The 24,539-nt window shown below is 39.5% G+C and overlaps 1 protein-coding gene across 7 annotated transcripts in view; it reads right to left on the bottom strand.

Moving 5' to 3' along the window:
- LOC106093416 (band 7 protein AGAP004871) overlaps nt 1–24,539 on the bottom strand; it is a 302,264-nt gene that overhangs the window by 60,446 nt on the left and 217,279 nt on the right. For 5 of the 7 annotated variants that reach the window (XM_059369276.1, XM_059369238.1, XM_059369321.1 and 2 more), the window contains 3 exons: nt 15,916–16,025; nt 9,396–9,468; nt 8,976–9,058 (listed from right to left, as the gene is read on the bottom strand). In XM_059369276.1, coding sequence (XP_059225259.1) covers nt 8,976–9,058; nt 9,396–9,468; nt 15,916–16,025 — 266 coding nt within the window. Of the gene's footprint in view, nt 1–8,975; nt 9,059–9,395; nt 9,469–15,915; nt 16,026–16,586; nt 16,638–24,539 lie in introns of all 7 variants that reach the window. The other 2 variants (XM_059369381.1, XM_059369339.1) reach the window with 1 other exon arrangement.

The raw sequence follows: 24,539 nt of genomic DNA, 5'->3' as shown, positions 1-24,539 counted from the left end.
TGTTTTTGAAGGGGATCATCCCAAAATGTCTTCCAAATAAATTTATAAGAAAAGTTTTTCCCTTACACACACAAGGATAAAGTGCAACACACAAACAAGCAAACTTTTTTCGAAAGAGAGTCGGTAGGGAGAGAAAGACTGCAGGAAGGTGATAGAATAGTAAATTTAAAATATGAAAACTTACTGTACTAAGCCTAAAGACAACTTGAAGTTGTTGGTGGTTATGGATGATAGTGGTGGTGCTGGTGGTGTTGACTGTGGTGTTTTGTTTGTGATTATGGTGTTGGACCTGGTGATGTTGCCTTTTTGCTACTTTATTGGCCGTTTTAAAGACTTTGCAACCTTTGTAACAAAGTTTCAAAAATGTTTGCAATTTATCTGCTTCGTTTTCTTTTTATCTTGCCTGGCCCCAGGTCATGTTGCGTCACTGTTTGCTAACCATCAACAAGACAAAATGAAGTTAACTTCAACAAGTAAAAGCATGCTAAGTGTGGCGCGGACCGAATCTTGGGTATCCACCACCATTGGTTCTGCTAAAAATGTATCCTTATTAACTTAGATTATATTTGAATTACTTTGTAGCAATCAAATCGGGTATCAATTGAGGTTTCTATGGTCTTCAGTAGTCATAACGGGGTGTCGGTTTCTAAGAAGCCTCCGTAGCGCAGAGATTAGCATGTCCGCCTCTGACGCTGAACGCCTCTATTCGAATCTTGGTGAGAACATTAGAAAATTTTCAGCGGTTGTTATCCCCTCCTAGTGTTGGCGCCATTTGCGAGGTACTATGCCATGTTAAAACTTCTCCCCAAACAGATGTCGCACTGAGGCACTCCGTTAAATCGGTTATCGGTTGTCGGTTATAAAAAGGAAGCCCCTTATCATTGAGCTTACAATTTGAATCGGATAGCACTCAGTGATATGTGAGAAGTTTGCCCTAGTTTCTTAGTGGAATTTGCTATATCTATTTATGAACCTATCGCCGTAGGATTTGCTTTGAGTATTCTCAGAGAAGTCGAGTCCGGAAATGTTAACGAACCTATCTGGGTGGGATTTGGAGTAGGATTTGTGAGGCAGGAGTATACTTCACGTACCAAATTTCAGGCAAATCCTAAATTTCAGCCAAATAGGATTGGGAGCAGGAGTATACTTCACGTACTACATTTCAGCCAAATAGAATGAAAATTTAAGCTTCTAGGGGCATAAGAAGTAAAATCTGGGGATCGGCTTATATGCGGGCTTTATAAGTTTATACAGCGATTCGGTTTATTTTAGGAACGGATGTTAAAATATAAAAGAAAAGCCCTTTAGAACATTTCAGCCAAATCGGATGAAAATTGAGGCCTATAGGGGGGAGAAATCAAGTCCGGAGATCGGTGTATATGGGGCTACATCAGTTTATAAACCGATTCAGATGATACTTGGCATAGATGTTGGGAGTCATAACGTAAGTCTTTGTGCCAAACCAAGGTCTTTGGCTCAAGAAGTCAAATCGGGGTACCGGTTTATACGGGGCTATCTCCAAATCTTAACCGATATGGCCTGTTTACGAGGGTTGCCTTTTATATTTCGGGATTAGAGAAAACTAAAACAAGTATTAAGCATCGAAAATTGCTTTATTGTTTTCCAAAATATTCCCCATTAAGATCTATTCACTTTTGCATGCGTTTGAACCAATTGTTGAAGCACTTTTGCCACTCTGTTTTTAGGTATCTCCAAAACATATATTCCCAGCGCATCAACCATTTTTTCAGGTGTCGAAAAACGTTGACCTCTCATTTTATTTTTTACGTACGGGAATAAAAATAAAATAAGTCATCCGGTGCCAAGTCAGGACTATACGGAGGATGACTCATCAAATCGAAGTTTTGAGTGCTCAAAAATGCAGTTGTTTGAGCCGATGTGCGAGAGCTCGCATTGTCGTAGTGAAAAATGATCCGTCTTCGGCTGTTGGTTTTCACAGCATCATGGGTTTTGGAACAACAAATGGTTTTGGACGACCTTCACGAAATTCGTCTTGAAGTGAACTACGACTTCGGTTGAATTCACCATACCATCGATACAGCTTCACCGCCAAAATTTGAATTAAGTTCATCGATGACTGTTGTTGAGATAATCCACGCCGAAAAATGTAAAAAATAATCGCACGAAAATGTTCACGATTTAATTCCATTTTTTGGGCGAGATGAATCTTTAAAGTTACTGTAAACAACACAAATAGCGCTCGTATGTAAAAATGTTCTGAGTACGTATAACCTCAAAACTGTCAATCTTTACGATAGCGTTGTCAGTTGGCTGATTGCAACACAAGGGTTGTTCAATCCCAAAATATAAAAGGCAACTCTCGTACCGGTGCAAAATTTGAAGCGGATATCTTCATTCGTTCGAATGTTATCGTGATTTCGATAGTCGGACGGACGGACGGACCATCGAGACTAAATTAATTTACTTTGTAGAGTAATAATTATTAATGGCTTAGGTTTTTGAGGCATACTCTTTTTTTGCTTAAAGAGTTTAATAATATCCAGTATTGTCATTTGTTACACGCTGTAATACATCATTACATTTAAATCTAAGCCGATTTCTACGAAATTCACCAGTAATGTCGAAAGTCGTAAGAAAATCGTTCCTGCCAAATTTCGAGAGAACCGGTATACAAATGGCCATTTTATTGCATTATTACTGCATATCGGACAAACATATATATGGGGGCTATATCCAAATCTGAACCGAATTCTTACAATTTCAGTAGGCTTTGTCTATAGGCCGAAAAACATGCCTGTACCAAATTTAAGACGATCAGATGAAAACTGCGATCTGTAGCTTGTACGCAAATTCACATGGACAGACAGACAGAGGGACATAGGTAGCTAAATCGAATCAGAAAGTGATTCTGAGTCGATCGGTATACATATCAATGGGTCTATCTCTCTTTCTTCTGGGTATTACAAACAATTGCACTAAGTTATAATACCCTGTGCCAAATATTGAATGTACAAATATTGACGAACAAATGCGAAAACATTTCGTAGAGGTGGTATTGAGTTCTATAATTATCGCCATACAAAGATTGAAGTTCATCAATGTTGTGAATAGTTGTCGCACAAAAATGTTTACGAGTGAATTGCATTTTTTTTCAAACGAATGATGATCGTACGTCAAAATGTTTTGAGTACGACTACGATAGAAAATGTCAAACTTTCCAATGCAAATGCCGAATTGCACCTGACAACACTTGGAGTTGCCTAGACCAGAAACATATGTAGCGACCCGTATATGATTACCTGATGGGAAGGGACTCTATGTACCAGAAGATCCTGGCAAAGGCGGAGTATATATTCAGTAGCCAATTAAGTTTAAGCTCAATGAGTTGTTGATTGTACGTCAATTAATTAAGTTTAAGCTCAAAGATAAGTGAGCTCGTTTTTTATAGCCGATATGGCCACTTGTGTCCACCGCTGGAACATCAAGAAGATAAAGAATACCACTGCAATGCTGATCTTTTTGCACCAACAGACTGCAAGTCCTTAAATTTGTGTTCTGGGTGTGTGACAAAGATGACCCTCAATCTGAGAAAGTCCAGTTTTAGTTTTAGGAGCCTCTCAAATTTTGCATATTTTTCTTCTATTCTGCCGGGTGATGCAGCTTGGCGGCGAGCCAGATAGAGCCAGTTTGATATAAAATAATCAAGAATATTATCTGAGACCACAATTTTTAAGATATTAAAAATGGTATGACGAAAATTTGGTTGAGTATATAAAAATATTCATTTCATAAAATTGCCACATTGTTGTTTTGATAAGGAGCTTTTCATTACAGTTATAATAAAAAGTTTTAAATAGCCATAAATCGAATTTGGGGTAAACATATTTTTGGTTTATCAAATGATAAACATTGTCTATCACTAGTGTTGTTTTGTTTGCTGTATTCAAATAAATAGTTGTATAATTTAGCATTCAGTTCGTCCTCGGTGACGTATAATCAACAACTCATATAAAGTGTGTCACGTATACGCACCCCCAGGGAAAATGTCGTTTAGACAATGATAGGTAGACGGTAAAGTTTGACCATTCTAATAGTGATTTTAATCTCTAATTTTATTTCTAAACAAAATTAAATTCCTGTTCGAATGTTAAAAGTTATTGTTAAAAAAAAATTATTTAAATAATTGGAAGCCTCATTGAGGCCTAAATTCCTGATCGAATACTAAAAGTTATTGCTGAAAAATTATTTAAATAATTGGTGGCCTTACTTGTCCCTTAGGGTGATGTTTTACACTTATTTGCATAACTAATTGATTTTCATTCCATTCAAGCGCAAAAAGTTTCGTATATTTTGTAGTTTGTTACGCTTCGTTAAATTTCTAAATTTCTTTTTTTAGTTATTTTGCCATTCTTGAACAAATAGTTCAACATTTTAATGGGTCGGTGGATTATTTACTGCAATAAAGTGAGAAACATTGTCGTAAACAAGTCGTTTGGAAATTTATTATTGTCAATTTTCCGGCAAAACTTTGGTCAAAATTTTGTCATGCCATGTGAAATAGTATCACAACAATACGATACGTTGTCCAATTCTAGCCAAATAAAAATGTAACGCTGATGTTGGTGAAAAATACCAAAATAACAAAAATAGTAACGATTGAATAAAAACTTTTCTGTTTTGTTTTGCTGGTTGCAAATGTTAGGGTGTGTTGCGTAGTCATAAGCTTTGAAAGGCCTTTGGGGGCAGACAAGCTTAAGCATTTGATTTCGCTAAAATTTGCAAATCTTATTGCTACTAAAAGGGGTTTAGCTAATTTAACTGAAACACGAGTTTGATTGTGAATTAGTGATACTTGGCCACTTTGACTCTTGAATTTACTTGGTGGGTGGGAGGCTAGCCACAATCCGCATAAAAGCCGAATTTATTTATGAAGGGTAGTTTTTTAAGAGCCAAAGGAAAGTTTTTCAAACAAAACACATAAAATTCAGAAAAAATGCTTCAAATCTTTCTTGGAACCGATAGTAAGGTCCATATAATTTAACGTTTGAAGATTATTTCATGCAAATATTGGCCGCCTCAAATGCGTCATCCGCTTAATCCAATTTTGGCATTCTCTTTCCAATAATTCGGCCGTTATCTCACGAATAAATGCTACAATGTTGTCTTCCAATGCTTCAGTGGAAGCGAGCTTGTCTGTATAGACATGAGCTTTAACATAGCCTCACAAGAAACAGTCTAAAGGCGTTAAATCGCACCATCTAGGCGGCCAATTAACCGGTCCCGAACGTGAAATAAAATGTTCACCAAACTCGCGTCTCAATAAGTCCATTGTTACGCGTGCTGTAAGCATGTGGCACCTTCTTGTTGAAACCACATGTCATGCAAGTCAAGCTCTTGAATTTTGGGTAAAAAAAGTTGGATATCATCTCATGGTAGCGCTCACCATTCACACTTACGTTACGATTCGCATCATCTTTGAAGAAATACGGTCCAATAATATCACCAGCCCATAAACCGCACCAAACTGTGATTTTTTCTGGATGCATTGGAAGCTCTTGGTACTCTTGCAAACAAAACGCGAAACGTGTGTGAGCTGTTTAAACCAGTGTTGCCAAAAAGATAATAGCTAAAAAATCATCCCTAATAATTTCTACTACTGTAATTCTAATTTCGTCATTCTGTGTGTAACACATCGAAATATTGATCTGAGGCCCAACATAGTGTTCATATTTTTGATCGTCATGTCATTCTAAGTCGATTTACCTATGCTCGTGCGTACATTCGCCTGTCCGTCTAAAATATGCTAAAATTCGAATGAGTAAAACTTTGTGTCTGAAATTTTTCACAACTATTATTAATGTAGGCTAGTTGGGAGTGTAAGTGGGTTTTACTGGTCTCTGATTTAATGAAGCTGCCTAATAAACCGATCGTTGATCTTCATTTCTTGAGCGTCGAGAGGGCGCAATTTTTGATTGATCTTAACTCGATCGATCTTCAGATTTGCCTTCTTGAGATTATAGAAGGCGCAACTACCACCCGATTTAATTATGCACTTAAAGTTTAGCTATGACTTCTAACAGTCGTGCCATGGTCTGAATCGGTCTTTATATAGCTCTCACATAACTCGATTGCTCGATTTGAGCTCTTGGGCCTCTAGAAGGCGCAATTATTATCTGATTTAGCTGAAATTTTTAAAGTGGTATTTTTATACTCTCCACCATATGATGAGGGTATACTAATTTCGTCTTTTAGTTTGTAAGACATCGAAATATTGACGATCGTCTTGACGCTCTAAGTTGATTTAGCCCTGTCCGTCTGTATGTCCGTCTGTCGAAAGCACACTTTCAAAGGAATAAAAGAAAGCATTTGCAATTTTGTAGGTCTTTCTATTGTAGGTCGGTTGGGATTGTAAATGGGCTGTATTGGCCAAGGTTTTGATAAAGCTGTCACATAAACCGATCTTGAATCTTGGAAGCTGCTAGAGGGCGCAATTCTTAACCGATTTGGCTGAAATTTTGCACAAAATGTTTTATTGTAACTTTCAGCAACTGTGCCAAGTATAATCGTGAAGAGCTTTGTTGTGACTTTCAGCAACTGTGTATGGCCTTAATCGGTTCATAACCTGATATAGCTCCCACATAAACCGATCTCGGATCTTGACTTTTTGAGCCGTTAGGGGGCGCAATTCTTAGCCGATTTGCATTTAATTTTGTATGACATGTTTCAATATGACTGGAGGTCACCGTAGCGCTGAGGTTGGCATGTCCGCCAATGACGCTTAACATCTGGGTTCGAAACCTGGCGAGACCATCAGAAAAAATTTTCAGCGGTGGTTTTCCCCTCCTAATGCTGGCAACATTTTTCAGGTACTATGTCATGTAAAACTTCTCTCCAAAGATGTGTCGCACAGCAGCATGCCGTTCGGACGCGGCTATAAAAAGGAAGCCCCTTATCATAGACTGCACTCATTAATATGTGAGAAGTTTGCCCCCTGTTCCTTAGTGGAATGTTCATGTGCAAAATTTGCAATTTGTTTCAATATGACTTCCAACTATTGTGCTGAGTCTGGTTCAAATCGGTCCGTTACATGATATAGCTGCTATGTAAACCGATCTGGGACCTTGACTTCTTGAGCCGTTAGAGGGTGCAATTATTACCCGATTTGTTGCGACTTTCATCAAATGTACCAAGAATGGTCTAAATCGTTTCATAACCTAATATAGCTCCCATATAAACCGATTTTGGATCTTGTTATGGCTTCCAACAACTGTGCCAAGTATGGTCCAAATCGGATTATAACCTGATATTGCTCCCATATAAATCGATTTCCCGATTATATTTCTTGAGCCTCTAGAGGGCGCAATTATTATCACATTTGGCAGCAATTTTCCACAATCTCTTCAATTTTGATCTCCAATAGCCAATCCAAGAATGACCCCAATTGTTTCATAACTTGTTATAGCTCATGTAGCATAGCAATTCTTATTCATTATCCTTTGTTTGCCTATAAAGAGATATCGGACAGAGAACTTGACAAACCGATCCATGGTGGAGGGTATATAAGATTCGGCCCGACTAGAACTTAGCACGCTTTTAGTTGTTTAAGATTCTTATAGTGAGACAAGTACAGTCTATATCGGTTCATAACCTGATGTATCTCCTATATATACATGAAAAAAGTCATTTAAAGGTCGTGTCAAGGTTATTCAAGTCGAAGGGTATAAAAGATTCGGCCCGGTCGAATTTTTAAGTTTTTGATTTTCGCATTTTATTAAACGTACTTATGAATTTTAATATTCACGTGGTAGCCATCTAGTCTAAAGGAGTAGAACACACTGATGCGGAACACACTTGCACTCTTTGCAAGGTATTGTATGTATATGTGATTGCACACTGATGAAAACATTGACGTATGGATGAATGAGTGAATTTATGTGTGTTTTGGTCTATGGGTGAAGGAATGAGGGAAAGAAGGACTACTATGTTAGATGGAAGTGTAAATATTTGTGAGGTAAGATTCTATACTTAACATATGCATACATATACAGAGAAGTACATGGATATGTGGTATGTATGTACATACCTACATATACACACTTTAGAATATGTTACAGGTGTGTTTGTTTATTAACGCACAAGGCAGAATAAATATACATATAGAATATACAAAACGTTTCAGTTGAAAGTTATGTAGTTTTGGAGTTGAGTTCGTTTTGTTAAGTCAATCTTTTGTTTTGTTTGTGTGTTTAGACTTTCCTTCAACATTCCATTGAAGGAAAATGTAAAACAAATGAGAGATGTGAGGATTTCAACAGAATAGGAAAAAAACTGAAAACACCGAATCGAAATAAAAAAACACAAAAACACAGAGGTGAAAATAGCAGAATGTTGCAAAGAAAGAAAGTAATAATGAAAAAAAAAAATCGTAACACCAGCACAAAACCGATGGGAACCGTACAGAGAGAGGGAGTTGTACGGACAGACAGACAGAAGAAGGTATAACAGAAGGAAGAAGAGTGAAAACAGTTGTGTAAACATTTAAATATTTACAAACAAACGGACGAACTAATCAAATTTAAATTAAAATTTAAGCATCAAAAATATTTGATAATCAAATATAAAAATAACAGAACTTCAGAGAAGAACTTCAAACGCATCCACATGCGACGAGGAAGTTGTAGACAAAGTCCAAAAAGGCTTTATAAAAAAACTGAGAAACATTCACGCGAACACACACACCTACACAAGCATACACACAAGTAGTTTGCCTAATGGCTTTGTATGCATGAATGTGTGTGCATGTGTTATTTTAGTTTTTTTTTGCTTTGATAATGGAGGCCAAATAGAACAAAAAACGAATGGGCGAAGTAATTCAAACGGATAACGAAACAAAAAATAAAACGACAACTCAAAACAAATCAAAATGAGAACAGCAAGCTCACACAGAGACGCACACACACACAGATATGTACACAGACACAGACAAAGTTTACCTCTTGTGGTGGTACATCATAAGTACGTGTACGTAAGTCCACACGAGCGTATGAATCGATGCACGGCAGAATGAAGAATATACCTAAAAGTCGGGTTAATATTTTCGTTCGAGTTCCAGTTAATGTTCATGGTCGCATTCGTATTCGTTTTCATGTTGCATTTTATATGTCAGCGTAGTTTTTTGAATGGTCATGTTTGTGTGTGTGTTTTTAAGGTTTACGTGGTTGTGGTAGTATTGTGTTTTGTTGTTTATTTTTTTAGGTCGGGAGAGATTGTTTAAGAAACGTATTTAATAAAATATTATTTTAAAATATTTTTATTTTACAGGAAATGAAAAATTGTGTGTTTGCTTGTCTTGTTGCAGTTGGCTAGCTAAAGCAGGGGTGTTAGGGGCAAAAAGTGGTTATACAAATATTTACCCGGTCCTTTGGCTCCGCCTTGCATTAAACGGCCCAGTCGAAATATGACCGCTCTTTCATATTCTTGTACCACCTGTGGGAAATGCAAGAAATGTTATTGAGTTTGTAATTAAGCTTTCAATAAATTTGTTGTAATCAAATTTTCAAATATTTTTAAGCAATTGTAAAGAAAATTGAAAAAATTGGACAAGTAAAAACGTGTTAAGTTCGGCAGGAAAGAATTTTGGGAATCCACTATCATGGATTCTACTAGAAATTTGGATAAATATTCATAAACATTCCATTAAGAAAGAGGGACTACCTTCTCACATGATAACGACTGCAGTCCGATTCAAGTTAAAACTCTATGATAAGGGGCCCCCTTTTTATAGTTCTCTTTGGACAAAATTCTTTACTTGGCTTCTATGCATGGCATAGTGCCTCACAAATGTCGCCAGTATTAGGAGGGGATAACTACCGCTGAAAATTTTTTCGGATGTTCTTGCCAGGATTAGAGGCCAGGCGTTCAGCGTCATAGGCGGATATGCTTACCTCTGCGCTACGTTGGCCTACTAGCATGCCTAAGACTAGCATATGCTCCGAAAGCTTGGCAGGAAGCTGGTGTGGTATTTATACCCAGGCCCTGAAAGGCAAGATATCCTACACCAAAGGCCCACAGACCTATACGCCTAATGTACTTTCTCTAAAAACCATGGAACGTATTTTCGATACCATATGGAAACAATAGGACATACAGCGATCTGCCCAAATGCAAACAACATGCTTAGGGCAAGAGAAGGTTGGTGGAGACTGCACTGTGCGAAATAGAAGAATACTTCGATGCCAAGACGTATACATTGGTGGTATGCATTAATATCGAGGAGGCTTATAACAAAATGCGCACCGACACAATGATCCAACCTTAAACCTGTACCGGTTGGACCGGGTCCTTAGAGACTGTATAAACCATATGCTAAAGAACAGGTGCATAAATTTTGGGTCCCTTGCCCCATGCCACTATGTATATACACTTAAGCCAGTAATCGGCTTGTTGTGAGCTCTAAATACTAGCAAGTAAAAAGGCATTAAGTTCGGCCGCGCCGAACATTGGAGACCCACCACCTCGGGTATATATGTAAACCACCTTTCGTTAAAACCCGGTGAAAAATGCATACCTTATGCCCGATAGCAGCTATATCGAAATATGTTCCGATTTGGACCAACTACTAATAAGTACAAGTCATTGTTCAATTGTGTATAACAAACCATTGATCTTTTGAGTAGCTATATGTGAAAATAAAACGATCTGACCAATAACGACACGGTTGTCGAAAAGCCTAACATAAATCATTGTGTGAAATTTCAGTGAATATGGATTATAATGCATATTTATGGGACCAAGACTTTAAATCGAGATATCGGTCTATATGGCAGCTATATCCAAATCTGGACCGATCTGAGCCAAATTAAAGAAGAATGTCGAAGGGTCTAACACAACTCGCTCTCCCAAACTTCAGCAAAATCGGATGTTAAATGTAGCTATTATGGGCCTAAGACCCTAAATCGGCGGATCGGTCTATATGGCAGCTATATCCAAATCTGGCCCGATCTGTCCTAAATTGAAAAAAGATGTCTAGGGGCCTAACACAACGCACTGTCCCAAATTTCAGCAAAATCGGTGATAAATGTGGCTTTTATGGGAATAAGACCCTAAATCGGCGGATCGGTCTATATGGGGGCTATATCAAGATATAGTCCAATATAGCCCATCTTCGAACTTAACTGCTTATGGACAAAAAAGGAATCCGTGCAAAGTTTCAGTACAATATCTCTATTTTTAAAGACTGTAGCGCGATTTCAACAGACAGACGGACGGACATTGCTAGATCGTCTTACATTTTTACGCTGATCAAGAATGCTTTATAGGGTCGGAAATGGATATTTCGATGTGTTGCAAACGGAATGACAGAATGAATATACCCCCATCTTTCGGTGATGGGTATAAAAAGTAACCTCGAAAAAGAAAATCTAAATTACTATAAAATTCTTAATTGTTTTCCATTCCACGCCCCTAAGTTCGTTCATGTCTGGTATTGTGTCCTCACCTAAGAACCGGTGTCTGTTGGCGGCGAATGTCAGACAATGACATAGAAAATGTTCCAACGTCTCATCATCTTCCCCGCATGCCCTACACCTGCTATCACTTGCCGCACCGTAAGTAAGCTCGTAGTCCTATATGTCTCGTTATGATACCGAAAGCTATTCTGACCTCCTTCTTACTTCCTTTCAGTAATAGCCTCGACTTATCACTATCCGGATCTCCCCATAGGGGTTTCGCCGTCCTACCGATCCTTTCGCTATTCCACAGTGTCACATGCTCGTTCGTCGCCCACGCTCTTAACTCGGACTGTGTAGACCCGAAAGACTTCAGTTTAAACAAGTTTTTTGTCCTCTGGCCTTCATTACGAAATCGTCTGCTTTTTCATTTCCCCATGATCCAGATCCCGCCCTAGGATTTCGTTGTTGTTCCGACCGTTTCGACATTCCACAGTATTACATGTGCGTTCAACGCCCATTCCCTTTACTCGGACTGCGTTCACCTGAAAGGTTGCGGGTTAACCAAGTTTATTGTCGTCTGGCCTTCATTGCCAAATCATCGGTTTTTTATTCCCCCTGACTCCGCTATGGCCCTGCAACCAAACGATTTTGCTATCCTCAGAGAAGTCGTTAATCTCCTTCTTACACTGCACCGTAGCCACCGTAAGCATGTCCGCCTATGACGCTGAACGCCTGGGTTCGAATCCTGGCGAGACCATAGGAAAAAATTTTCAGCGGTGGTTTTTCCCTTCTAATGCTGGCAACATTTGTGAGGTACTATGCCATGTAAAATTTCTCTCAAAAGAGGTTTCGCACTGCGGCACGCCGTTCGGACTCGACTATAAAAAGGAGGCCCCTTATCATGGAGCTTAAACTTGAATCGGACTGCACTCATTGATATGTGAGAAGTTTGCCCCCGTTCCTTAGTGGAATATTCATTAGCAAAATTTGCAATTTGCAATGTAGGTTGGCTGGGATTGCAAATGACCCAAATCGATCCATGTTTAGATAAGCCCCCATATAAACCGATCTCCCGATTATAATTTTTTAGCGTTTAGAAACCCTAATTCTTAACCAATTTGGATGAAATTGTGAGCAATTACTTCTCCTATAGCTTTCAGCATATGTGCGGAGAATAATTCGAATCGGTCGAAAACCCGATATAGCTCTCATATAAACCGATCTCCCGATTGCACAATAACTAATGACCCTCAATATATCTAGGCACGGAATAGCTGTGAGCACCACACAGTTTGGATTCATTGCTGTCACGAGAAGCTTAGCTGCGAGGTACTGGGCGCGTACACAGGTTTCAGATAGTGGAATGATCCATACGGAGTAGCTGCAACGGCATTCGAGAACAATCAACTGTATCGAGCGGAGAGTCTCAGTGAGAGGCCGGGCGGCACCGGCTTTTGCGCAAATACTAAGCGCCTATGATGCTCGATATGACAAGGCGAGTTATTGGCGCCTTTAAATAACCAATGGCCACCCTGTTTCCGCTCCGATCGGTCTTTTGGACCGGAACGAGATTGCTCACCTACAGGAGTTTGACAAGCATTGCCACCTCCATATAAAAATGTGGCTACAACAACAACAACAGCCCTCAATATATGTGCCAAGTACGGCTAGAATCGGTTTAAAATCTATTTAAACTGGCCTCCCGCTTCTTGATCTCTTATATTTGTTCTGATTTGGCTCCAAGCTCCATCCAAACCAAGAATCCCGTGAATCGGTCCATAATTTACATATTTTTTTTAGCCTCAACCATAGGATGGGGGTATACTAATATCGTCATTCATTTTATAACTCATCGTAATACTCATCTAAGGTCCCTTTATAGATAAGGTCCCTTTTTAGATAGCGAAATTTTTGTACGAATGGTATACGGAATATCGAATGTTGCTAAAATTTTTCTCCATGGTTTCTAGATTTATTATGAATTACAATTTATTGGGTAAACTTATATCGTTAATACTCAAATGCCAGTTTACATAGATGTCATTTACGAAAGGGTATATAGACTTATCTGTTCCACGGTTTTGGTCGTCATGACATACATTGGTCCGTCCCTACATCTGACAAAAACAAGCTTACTTTCGAAGGGGTAAAGCAAGGCGCTTGAAATTTTGCCAAAATATTTCTTATTAATGTCGACTGGGATTGTAAATGGGCCAGATCGGTTCACGGTTAGTTATAGCTTTCATATAATTCGATCTCCACATTAAACCACTTGAGCCTTTAGAGTCTGCAACTCTTATCCGGATTGACTGAAACTTTTTCTGTGACTTGCAACAGGTGTACCAAGTATTGTTCTAATTGATCCAAAATTTAATATAGCTTTCATATAAACGCATATTCCTAATATACTTCTTGAACCCCTGGAGACCGCAACTATTATTAGATTTGCTGCACGAGTTTGTTTCCTATGACCTCTAATAGAAATAATTGGTATGGTTCCAATCCTTCCAAAACCCGATATAGCTCCCATGTAAGCCGATCTGCCGAATATACTTCTTGACCTTCTAGTGGGCGCAATTCTTATCCAAGCTATAATTAATCCATGGGGATTCCTTGTTATGTCCTCCCAATGTCCGGGCCGAACTTTGGATACCCACCACCTCGGGTATATATGTGAACCACATTTCGTCAAAATCCAGTGAAAATGCATACCTTGAGCCCCATAGCAGCTCTATAGATATCATCCGATTTAGACCAAATGCTTGTAAGTACAAGTCATTGTTCAACCGAGAGAGCGGTCTATATGGCAGCTATATCCAAATCTGGACCGATCTGAGCCAAATTGAAGACAAATATCGAAGGGCCCAACACAAGTCATTGTCCCAAATTTCGCCGACATCGGACATTAAATGCGATCGGTCTATATGGCAGCTATATCCAAATCTGGACCGATCTGGGCCAAATTGACGAGGAATGTTGAAGGGCCTAACACAACTCACTTCAGCAAAATCGGATATAAAATTTGGCTTTTATGGGCCTAAGACCCTAAATCTGAGGATCAGTCTATATGGCAGCTATATCCAAATTTGGACCGATCTGAGCCAAATTGACGAAGGATGTCGAAGGGCCCAACGCAACTCACTGTCACAAATTTCAGCAAAATCGGATAATAAATGTGGCTTTTATGGGCTTAAGACCCTAAATCGGCGGATCGGTCTATATGGGGGCTACATCAAGATATAGTCCGATATAGCCCATCTTCGAACTTCAGCAAAATCGGATATAAAATGTGGCTTTTATGGGCCTAAGACCCTAAATCTGAGGATCAGTCTATATGGCAGCTATATCCAAATTTGGACCGATCTGAGCCAAATTGACAAAGGATGTCGAAGGGCCCAACGCAACTCACTGTCCCAAATTTCAGCAAAATCGGATAATAAATGTGGCTTTTATGGGCCTAAGACCCTAAATCGGCGGATCGGTCTATATGGGGGCTAAATCAAGATATAGTCCGATATAGCCCATCTTCGAACTTAACCTGCTTATGGACAAAAAAAGAATCTGTGCAAAATTTCAGCTCAATATCTCAATTTTTAAAGACTGTAGCGTGATTTCAACAGACAGACGGACGGACATGTCTAGATCGTCTTAGATTTTCACGCTGATCAAGAATATATATAAAGGGTGATTTTTTTGAGGTTAGGATTTTCATGCATTAGTATTTGACAGATCACGTGGGATTTCAGACATGGTGTCAAAGAGAAAGATGCTCAGTATGCTTTGACATTTCATCATGAATAGACTTACTAACGAGCAACGCTTGCAAATCATTGAATTTTATTACCAAAATCAGTGTTCGGTTCGAAATGTGTTCAAATTTTGACAAATTTTGTTCAGCGATGAGGCTCATTTCTGGTTGAATGGCAACGTAAATAAGCAAAATTGCCGCATTTGGAGTGAAGAGCAACCAGAAGCCGTTCAAGAACTGCCCATGCATCCCGAAAAATGCACTGTTTGGTGTGGTTTGTACGCTGGTGGAATCATTGGACCGTATTTTTTCAAAGATGCCGTTGGACGCAACTTTACGGTGAATGAACACATTTCGAACCGAACACTGATTTTGGTAATAAAATTCAATGATTTGCAAGCGTTGCTCGTTAGTAAGTCTATTCATGATGAAATGTCAAAGCATACTGAGCATCTTTCTCTTTGACAGAATGTCTGAAATCCCACGTGATCTGTCAAATACTAATGCATGAAAATCCTAACCTCAAAAAAATCACCCTTTACTTTATAGGGTCGGAAATGGATATTTCGATGTGTTGCAAACGGAATGACAAAATGAATATACCCCCATCCATCGGTGGTGGGTATAAAAACGTAATAAAAAGCGTTAAAATTCTGTTCATGCCTGGGGTGCATCCTCAAAAAGGCGTTTCATATGGAAGTGCATATCGTTCAATAGCTATGAAGTTATACTTACTTTGAAACATACAAATAAACTAAAAGGTAAGGTTAAAATCACCAATGCCACAGATAGGAATATCAGCAATGTGCCACACGTTGAAGATTTATCGCCAACATCCTCCTCCGCTGTAATGATAAAAATGGTAGGGTGAAAAAAGAAAAGAAAATAAAAGACAGAAAAAAGAGACAAATGGGAAGACATTAGTAGGTTCAAATAGATTCAATGCTCGGTGGTTTCTAGAATGGCTAAAATCAAAATAGATGTCCAGGGACAAAACATGGGCAAAGGAAAGTTTCATTTCATCATCACAGTCATCAATCTCAATTATCTGTTGTTCGTTTTTGCTGTGTACAGTCATAATTCATCAGTGAAATGCATTGATTCTTCACCACCATCATCATCATTCTCATCATCATCATCTTCATGAAACTGCTGGTCCCCCTTGGCCATAACCATCGGCCTGTGCCGGTCAGTGTCCAGTTCCACATTATGGTTATGGTTATGGATATGCAATGAATGAGTGATTTATTTGATCGCAGAAAAAATGCCATGAGTATAGGCCATCATGGTACTACTTTAAGGCCACCATGGTATATAGTTTGTCGCTCACTCAGGAATAATCGCTTACGGCATATATTCCGGGTGCCTATGGGTATCTATGGTGGTGGTATGCATCAATCACTTACATCGACTTCGAACGGCATGGATGGTAACTCGTCTCTCTCCCCTTCCATCATCTGGAAAAAACACAGACACACAAACAAACAAAAACATACAAGTGACTCTCTCTGACTAGCAGCGGTAGTATCTCTGTGTGTATGTAAGTGTTTGTGTTTGAGGGTCTATTTGTCTGTCGGTTTTTTCTGTTTTTTTTTTTGTTTGCAAGTGTACGACAACAAAGGTGTAATAGTAGCTCTTTTGCAAGCGAAACGATAAAAAAACTGCATCAGCAGCAGCATGATAACTCAAATGCAGACACTTGAAAAGATTATCCTTTGACATATAAACGCATCCTTTCGGAATATGAAACGAGCATTCTCGAATAACTTTTGTTATATTTTTTTTGTTTGCAATTTAAAACAATAAAACATCACTTGAAAACACTTACTTAATTGCTTACCTAGGTTACGTAGTGATCTTTGTGTGTGTGTGTGTGTGTGTGTGTTTGTGTGAATTGGTGTAAACAGCCACTCACCCACAAGTTGTAGGGTGCAAAAGTTTATATTCAATTTATTAAACTATTGCGAATTTCCACTTGTATGAGAATTGGCGAAATTTCTTCAAGCCTGAGAGTGGAGGGGGCATCAAAATATAAACTATGATTTTGTTCAGAACACCTCAAATAGACAGATATGCAGATTTAAACCCTTTGGCACATATGAGCAATATGTAGAATTATGTAGCGTTTGTCTACAGGCAAATGAAGTGATATCTTGGGTTGATTGGGTAAGAAATGCTATCTCCATGTTTATTACAAAAAGACGACAGACAGTCAGAAAGGATACGCAGATAGACACGCTAAAGCGGAGAAGGAAGAACTTCTGAGTCCAACCATTCACTGCGCCACAACTCATATTAATGAGCACTTTGATGAAGACTTTCATGCTAGGACCTAAAATTCTCAACTGGATTCTTTGAAAAGTACAACAACCAACTTTAGAGAATGTGTCGTCAAACTTTTTCGTCAATCGATCGCCATAATATTTCATATTTTGCTTACTGGGATCAAAGGTGAGAAACAGAATGGGTATGCTTTTCAAAAAAAATAACTTTTGGTTATTGGGGCACTCTAATGTACATATGACTCGTAGTAAGCCAATAGCTGTAGTCGCTAGTGTTTAGTTTTTTAATGTTTATTGCACAGGATTAACAGTTCATTATACCATACACCACTGGAGGCCACCGAGGCGCAGAGGTTAGCATGTCCGCCTAAGACGCCGAACGCCTGGGTTAAGATTCCAGTGTGAACATCAGAATAATTTTCAGCGGTGTTTTTCCCTTTACTAATGCTGGCTACATTTGAAAAGCCAATACCATGGCAACCGGTTGTACGCACCGGATTGACCCGAAGGAATCCTTCATCGGCAAGGGCTGCCGCCTCATTGTACGTATTCGTTCTTTTTTCGTCATGTGAGAGCCATATCCCGGAGTGCCTTCTCCGCACGCTTCTGGTCCGTGCCGGGATTGACCGTGATTCTGTTCGGTTTGCCTGAACTGCCTCCATCATCGGTCGGTGTTGGTGAGGTGTAACCGGTGCATGGAGTGGGTACATTTCCCATCTTGTTCTGGCCTTACATCACCACAGGAGAATAGTCATACTGAATATGTTGCATGGTGCTGTCCGAACATAGACAGCAGTGGGTCGCAAGCGTCGTCGTCGTCGCCTTCATGCGCATCGTTGTCAGACTATGTGACCCCCAAGCTCTCCTGTACGGCAATAAAGGCAACAGCAGCATCCTTGCCCCAATATTGCCAGGCCAGTGCTGAGAAGTATATCATTTTTGCAATTGAATTGCAACGGTCTCCGTGGCAAGATCGACGAGATTTTGGATATTATTCGTTGCAGCGATCCAGGAGACAAAGCTGATCAACACCTGCGGCTTGCACAGTTGTCACGGATACAATGTGCTACGTAGGGATCGCTCAAGAAATTGAGGTGAGGGATTGGCCTTCGTGATACACCATTCCGTGCAATATAGACCTATCTCGCCTGCGCCTGGCGCTAGAGACCCCCAACATGAAGTGTCTGGGAATAGCAGTCAGGTCCGATACTGCCGAGATAGAGCTATACAACGTGTACATACCGTCGGTTGATAGCTGTGTCCCGATTAATGGCCACGCTGACAACCCCGACATAAGTGGGTTACTATCTGGCCATAATCGTCTCCTTCTAGGGGACTTTAATGCGCATCACATTTCATGGCATTCTCTTTTAGGTAACGATCACCGGGGCATAACTTTGGCAGAGCAGATTGAAGGCTCCATGTTTTGCACGGTGAATGAGGATGCCTCCACTAGGATTACGAGGAGGTGTAGCCGCTCGCCAGACATTTCCATTGCATCCCCTGATCTCCTGAGTGACATATCCTGGTAAGCCGTCATCTCTTTGGGGTCTGACCATTTCCCCATAATTTTCACCATCGACCGACCAGCCGACTTCATAACCTCTGAGCGCCGGAGGTTTATTAATCAGAAGAAGGCCGATTGGGCTGGTTTCGGAGACGCCTCAGCGAACTGACACCCTCCTTGGATGTGCTAGTTGCCGAGACATCATTAATGCAGCAGCCACTCGCTTTATACCAGCCGGTCGAATACCCCAAGTGCGGCCCAATTTCCCGGCGCAGGCAGTGTTCTCGCAGACGAGCGTGATGTGAAACAGAAGTTCTCCAAGGCGGGGTGATATCTCCGGCACTGTTCAACCTCTACCTATCCTTGATTCACACCTTCCAGACGCCATAGAGATAATATCATATACGGACGATTGTGCGATTACGGCACCAGGCTCCCCAGTTACTTGCCGGCAGCACTTGGTGTGCAGACAAAGTACTCTTGTTGACTACGTACAATGCAGTTCTGTGGTAAGTTATACAGCGCCAGTGTGGTATCGTCAGCTCTGTGACACGTCGTGAAATAATATTCAGATTTGTCAGAAAGCCGCACTCAGAACTGCAACGGGCTGTCTCCTTACTTCGCATGTGGACCACCTCAATCAGGAGACAAAGATTCTACCAGTGCGAAGACATAACTAAATGCTGTCTAACAATACTTTCTGGGTTGCTATCGCAGGTATTTACCGCCCGGAAGCCTTAAGGTAGGTATACATGATTTTGAGCGTGAGGTTCAGGGTTACAAGAGAGAACCCCTAGATCAAGCGGCATATCAAGCGGGTTTAGACAACATTCATGCAGACAAGGTAGCAGATGCAGTAAAAAGCTACCGGGCGAATGTAGTCCTTGGACAACTACTGCCTCCCATTGCACGTAAAGAAATTGACCTCCCCTGGCAAACCAGAGTAGTTCTGGTTCAATTGTGTTCCGGCAGATGCAGCCGCCTCAACTCATACAGAGTAAGGATTGATGCCGACGTGCAAAATGTATGTCTCGATTGTCACCAAGGACCACACGATGCACGTTCACGATCACCCGTATAACTGCCCAGCCAGACCCACTCGACTCAGACCCAGATCTATTTGGACGCACCCCATCTTAGGCGCAGAGTTCCGGGATTTTGACACTTAAAAGGATCAAGAGACGAAAGATAGAACACAACAAATTTCTACAACAACAACATTTGTAAGGTATCCCGCCTCATTAACATTAAAAAGACCAACCGGACATTTTGTCCGATTTTGAAATTTCGAAAGTCTCTTGGAATTAATTATTTTTTTTTGTTCAAAAATCTATGTAGGATTTAATTAAATTAGTGCATCCTTATGTTATACCCTCCACCATAGGATGGGGGGAGGTATACTTATTTCATCATTCCGATTGTAACACGAATCGAAATATTGATCTGAGACCCAAAAAACTATATATATTCTTGATCGTCTTGACATTCTAAGATGTCGTCTGTCGAAAGCACGTCGAAGCATGATTCCTGCAATTTTGCATTACTACTTCATATTAGTGTAGGTCGGTTGGGATTGTAAATGGGTCCTTTAGGTGCATGTTCTGATATAGCTGCCATATAATCCCATCTTAGATCTTGACAGCTTAATCCCCTAGAGGGCGCAATTCTTATCCGATTTGGCCGAAAATTTTGTATAATTTGTTTTGTTATGACTTTCTACAATAGTTCTATGTATGGTCCAAATCTTTTCATAACTTGATATAGCTGTCATATAAACCTATGTCGGATCATGACTTCTTGAGCCTCTAGAGTGCGCAGTTATTATCCGATTTGGCTGAAATTTTGCGTGAAGTCTTTTGCTCCAACAATTATGCCGAGTATGGTCTTAATCGGTCCATAACCAGATATAGCCCCCTTTTAAACCGATCTTCCGAGATTATTTCTAAAGCTCCTTTAGACTGCAATTCGTATTCGATTTGGCTGATATTTTGTACAATGACTTAAACTATGGTCTCAAGCATCCAAACCATGCATGGGTTGAATTGGTTCATAAACTGATATTTCTCCAACAGAGCAATTTTTATCTATTATCCTTTGATTGCCTATAAAAACATACCGGGAAAAGAACTTGTTTCACTTCACTTTTGTACTTAAATGAAAACCAAGTAATTATATCTTCTCTCTTGTTGCTGTTCGATTGAATTAATCACATGTATTCTTTTGAGTTGCTTAACCTCTTAAGAGTTAATGTATACATATTTGGTACCAAACATTAGACTTTAGTTTTTTGAATTTTGGTCAATAGCAGCGACTACTTTGCGCTGGGTAATTGTGTATTGATATGTGTATAGAAGTACACCATACACATACAAATCATCTTCCATAGCGGCAGTAGTATTCTATTACAACTAAAAAGCATTGTACATGGGATAAATAAGAACTTTTCTTTGAGACTAGAATTTCATACAGTGTTAAGTTGTGGCACTGCCATGTCAAGTCCTTGTGAACTTTTTAGTGCAGCAGTACGAATACGTACAGTGTTATGGTATTTGTCAAAGTCCATATGGCATATACTTACATGTATAAATATAATGGAGAATTAATGTTAGTACATACATATGGATATTGTCGCATAAAATAGTGTTGTGACAACCACAATGTCAATTGACAGCTGATAGTTATGCACGTGTGGTTTTAAAGTATGGCGACCTTAATTAATTGAATCGACGTCATGTGTCATCTACTGATATTAAATGCGTAAAAAACTGTTTTGGAAAACATAATGGAATTTTCCCATCACCTTCATATCATATGTATATATAGAATGTTTATGACTAACAAATTATAATTGAAATGTGTACGTTATGACCTCATTGCGACAAAACAAAATCGCCATGTGTAAGGCCAATAATACCACGTGGCATGCACTTAACGACTTAACCTTAACAGGTAGGAGAAAATTCTCAACAGAAGACAAACAAGGACTATGGCCAGTTAGCTATCTTTATGGCCCAGATACTATATGTATAGACAAGTACACAAATTTCAAGTGTAATTCAAGTAAATACAAATCGAAATTCTGAATATTTAATTTGCCATTCTAAATATTTCAATCGAAATTCAGAATAAAGCTGGAACAAGTAAAAGCGTGCTAAGTTCGGACTGGCCGAATCTTGGGAACCCACCACCATGCATTCTGCCAAAAATTTATACCAAACAAATTTAGTTGAAGGGCATACTTTTTTTATTCCCCATATTAAATTTCTGTAAAACCAGCAAAAAATATTGCTTCTAGGAACCGAACAAGGATGATCGAGAGACCGGTTTATATGGGAGCTATATCAGGTACAAGCAAAATTTCAGCCAAATCAGGGAAAAACAGCGGCTTCCAGGGGCTCAAGAAGTCAAATTGGGAAATCGGTTTATATGGGAGCTATATCTAAATCTGAACCAATATGGCCCATTTGCAATGTCCAATGACCTATATCAGTAGAAAGTATCTGTGCAAAATTTCAAGAGGCTAGCTTAACGCGTTCGACCGTTATCGTTATTTCGACAGACGGGCGGACGGACAGACATGGCAAGATCGACTCAAAATGGCGAAACGATCAAGTATTTATATACTTTATAAGGTCTTAAAAGAATATTTCGAGGTGTTACAAACGGAATGACTAGTTTTGTATACCCCCATCCTATGGTGGTGGGTATAAAAAAAATCTGCTAAAATTAAAAATTTTTTTTACACCCTCCACCATTGGATGGGGGTATACTTATTTCGTCATTCTGTTTGTAACATAAATAAGCGTCTGAGACCCTATAAAGAATATATTTTCCTGGTCGTCATGTCATTCTAAGTCGATCTAGACATGTCCATCAGTCTGTCAGCCGAAAGCACGCTAACTTTCGAAGAAGTAAAGCTAGCCGCTTGAAATTTTGCACAAATACTTTTTATTAGTGTAGGTCGGTTGCGATTGTAAATGGTCCAAATCGGTCCATGTTTTGATATAGCTGCCATGTATACCGATCTTGGGTCTTGGCTTCTTGAGCCTCTAGAGGGCGCAATTCTTGACCGATTTGACTGAAATTTTGCACGTGGTGTTCCGGTATCACTTCCAACAACTGCGCTAGGTATGGTTTAAATCCGTCCATGTTTCGATATAGCTGCCATATAAACCGATCTTGGGTCTTGACTTCTTGAGCCTCTAGAGGGCGCAAATTTCAAATCGGTTCATAATCTGGTATAGCTGTCATATAAACCAATCTTGGATCTTGACTTCTTGAACCAATAGAGCGAGAAATTCTCATACGATTTGGCTGATGTTTTGCATGAGGTTTTTTGTTATGACTTCCAATAACTGTGCTAAGTATGACGCAAATCATTCCATAACCTCATGTAGCTGCTATATAAACCGATCTTGGACCTTGACTTCTCAAGCCTTTAGAGGGCGCAATTCTCATCCGATTTGGCTAAAATTTTGCTTGAGGTGCGCTAAGTATGGTTTAAGTCGGTCTATGTTTTGATATAGCTGCCATATAAACCGATCTGGGATCTTGACTTCTTGAGCCTCTAGGGGGCGCAATTCTCATCTGATTTGGCAGAAAATTTGTACAACGGCTTCTCTCATGACTTTCAACATCCGTGTCTAATATGGCCTAAATCGATCAATAGCTTGATAAAGCTCCCATATAAACCTATCTCCCGATTTTGCTTTTTGAGCCCCTATAAGGCGCAATTCTCATCCGAATGAACGAAAATATTACACAATGACTTTTACAATGTTCAGCATTTATTTATGGTCCAAATCGGACTATAACTTGATAAAGCTCCAATAGCATAACAATTCTTATCCATATTCTCTTTTTGCCTAAAAGAGATACCGCGCATAGAACTCGACAAATGCGATTCATGGTGTAGGGTAAATAAGATTAGGTCCAGCCGAACCTAGCACGCTCTTACTTGTTATAACATAATGCTATTATTTATGTTTGCCTTTTACGGCCTGTCTTATGTTTTGATTACTTTGAACATTTTTTCCAAAGGGAGTCGAGCTTATGACCAAAACAAATCTCATGGCTGCCGGTTGTACGTGCCGAAATAATCCTACTAAGTTCTTTATCGGCAAGGGCTGCCACCTCAGTGTACATAACACTGATACAACAACAATAAATAATGAGAGAAGATTTTAATTTGCGGAACTGAAACGAAATTACCTCATCAGCCATTGCAGCCATTGCTATGAAGGTGGCGATAAGTCTCTCGTCAACTTTTTTGCTCTGCTAATGTCCATACAGTTGTGGCTACTGGCTTTATACCTCATTTTGCCTTTATAGTTATTATATGATAAACTCGTATAGAATGTAAACCGCCACTGAGACACACGTCTGCATTTGCCTACTGCTCAATATCTCATTCAAAAACTGCCATTAATCTGGCTGTGTCAACTTATGTTTTTTTTTTTTGGTCTACCTAAAGGGTGATTTTTTTGAGGTTAGGATTTTCATGCATTAGTATTTGACAGATCACGTGGGATTTCAGACATGGTGTCAAAGAGAAAGATGCTCAGTATGCT

Source organism: Stomoxys calcitrans, chromosome 1 (genome assembly GCF_963082655.1).
Source record: "Stomoxys calcitrans chromosome 1, idStoCalc2.1, whole genome shotgun sequence".
Classification (NCBI taxonomy): Eukaryota; Metazoa; Arthropoda; class Insecta; order Diptera; family Muscidae; genus Stomoxys; species Stomoxys calcitrans.
This window is presented reverse-complemented; position numbering and strand designations above follow the sequence as displayed.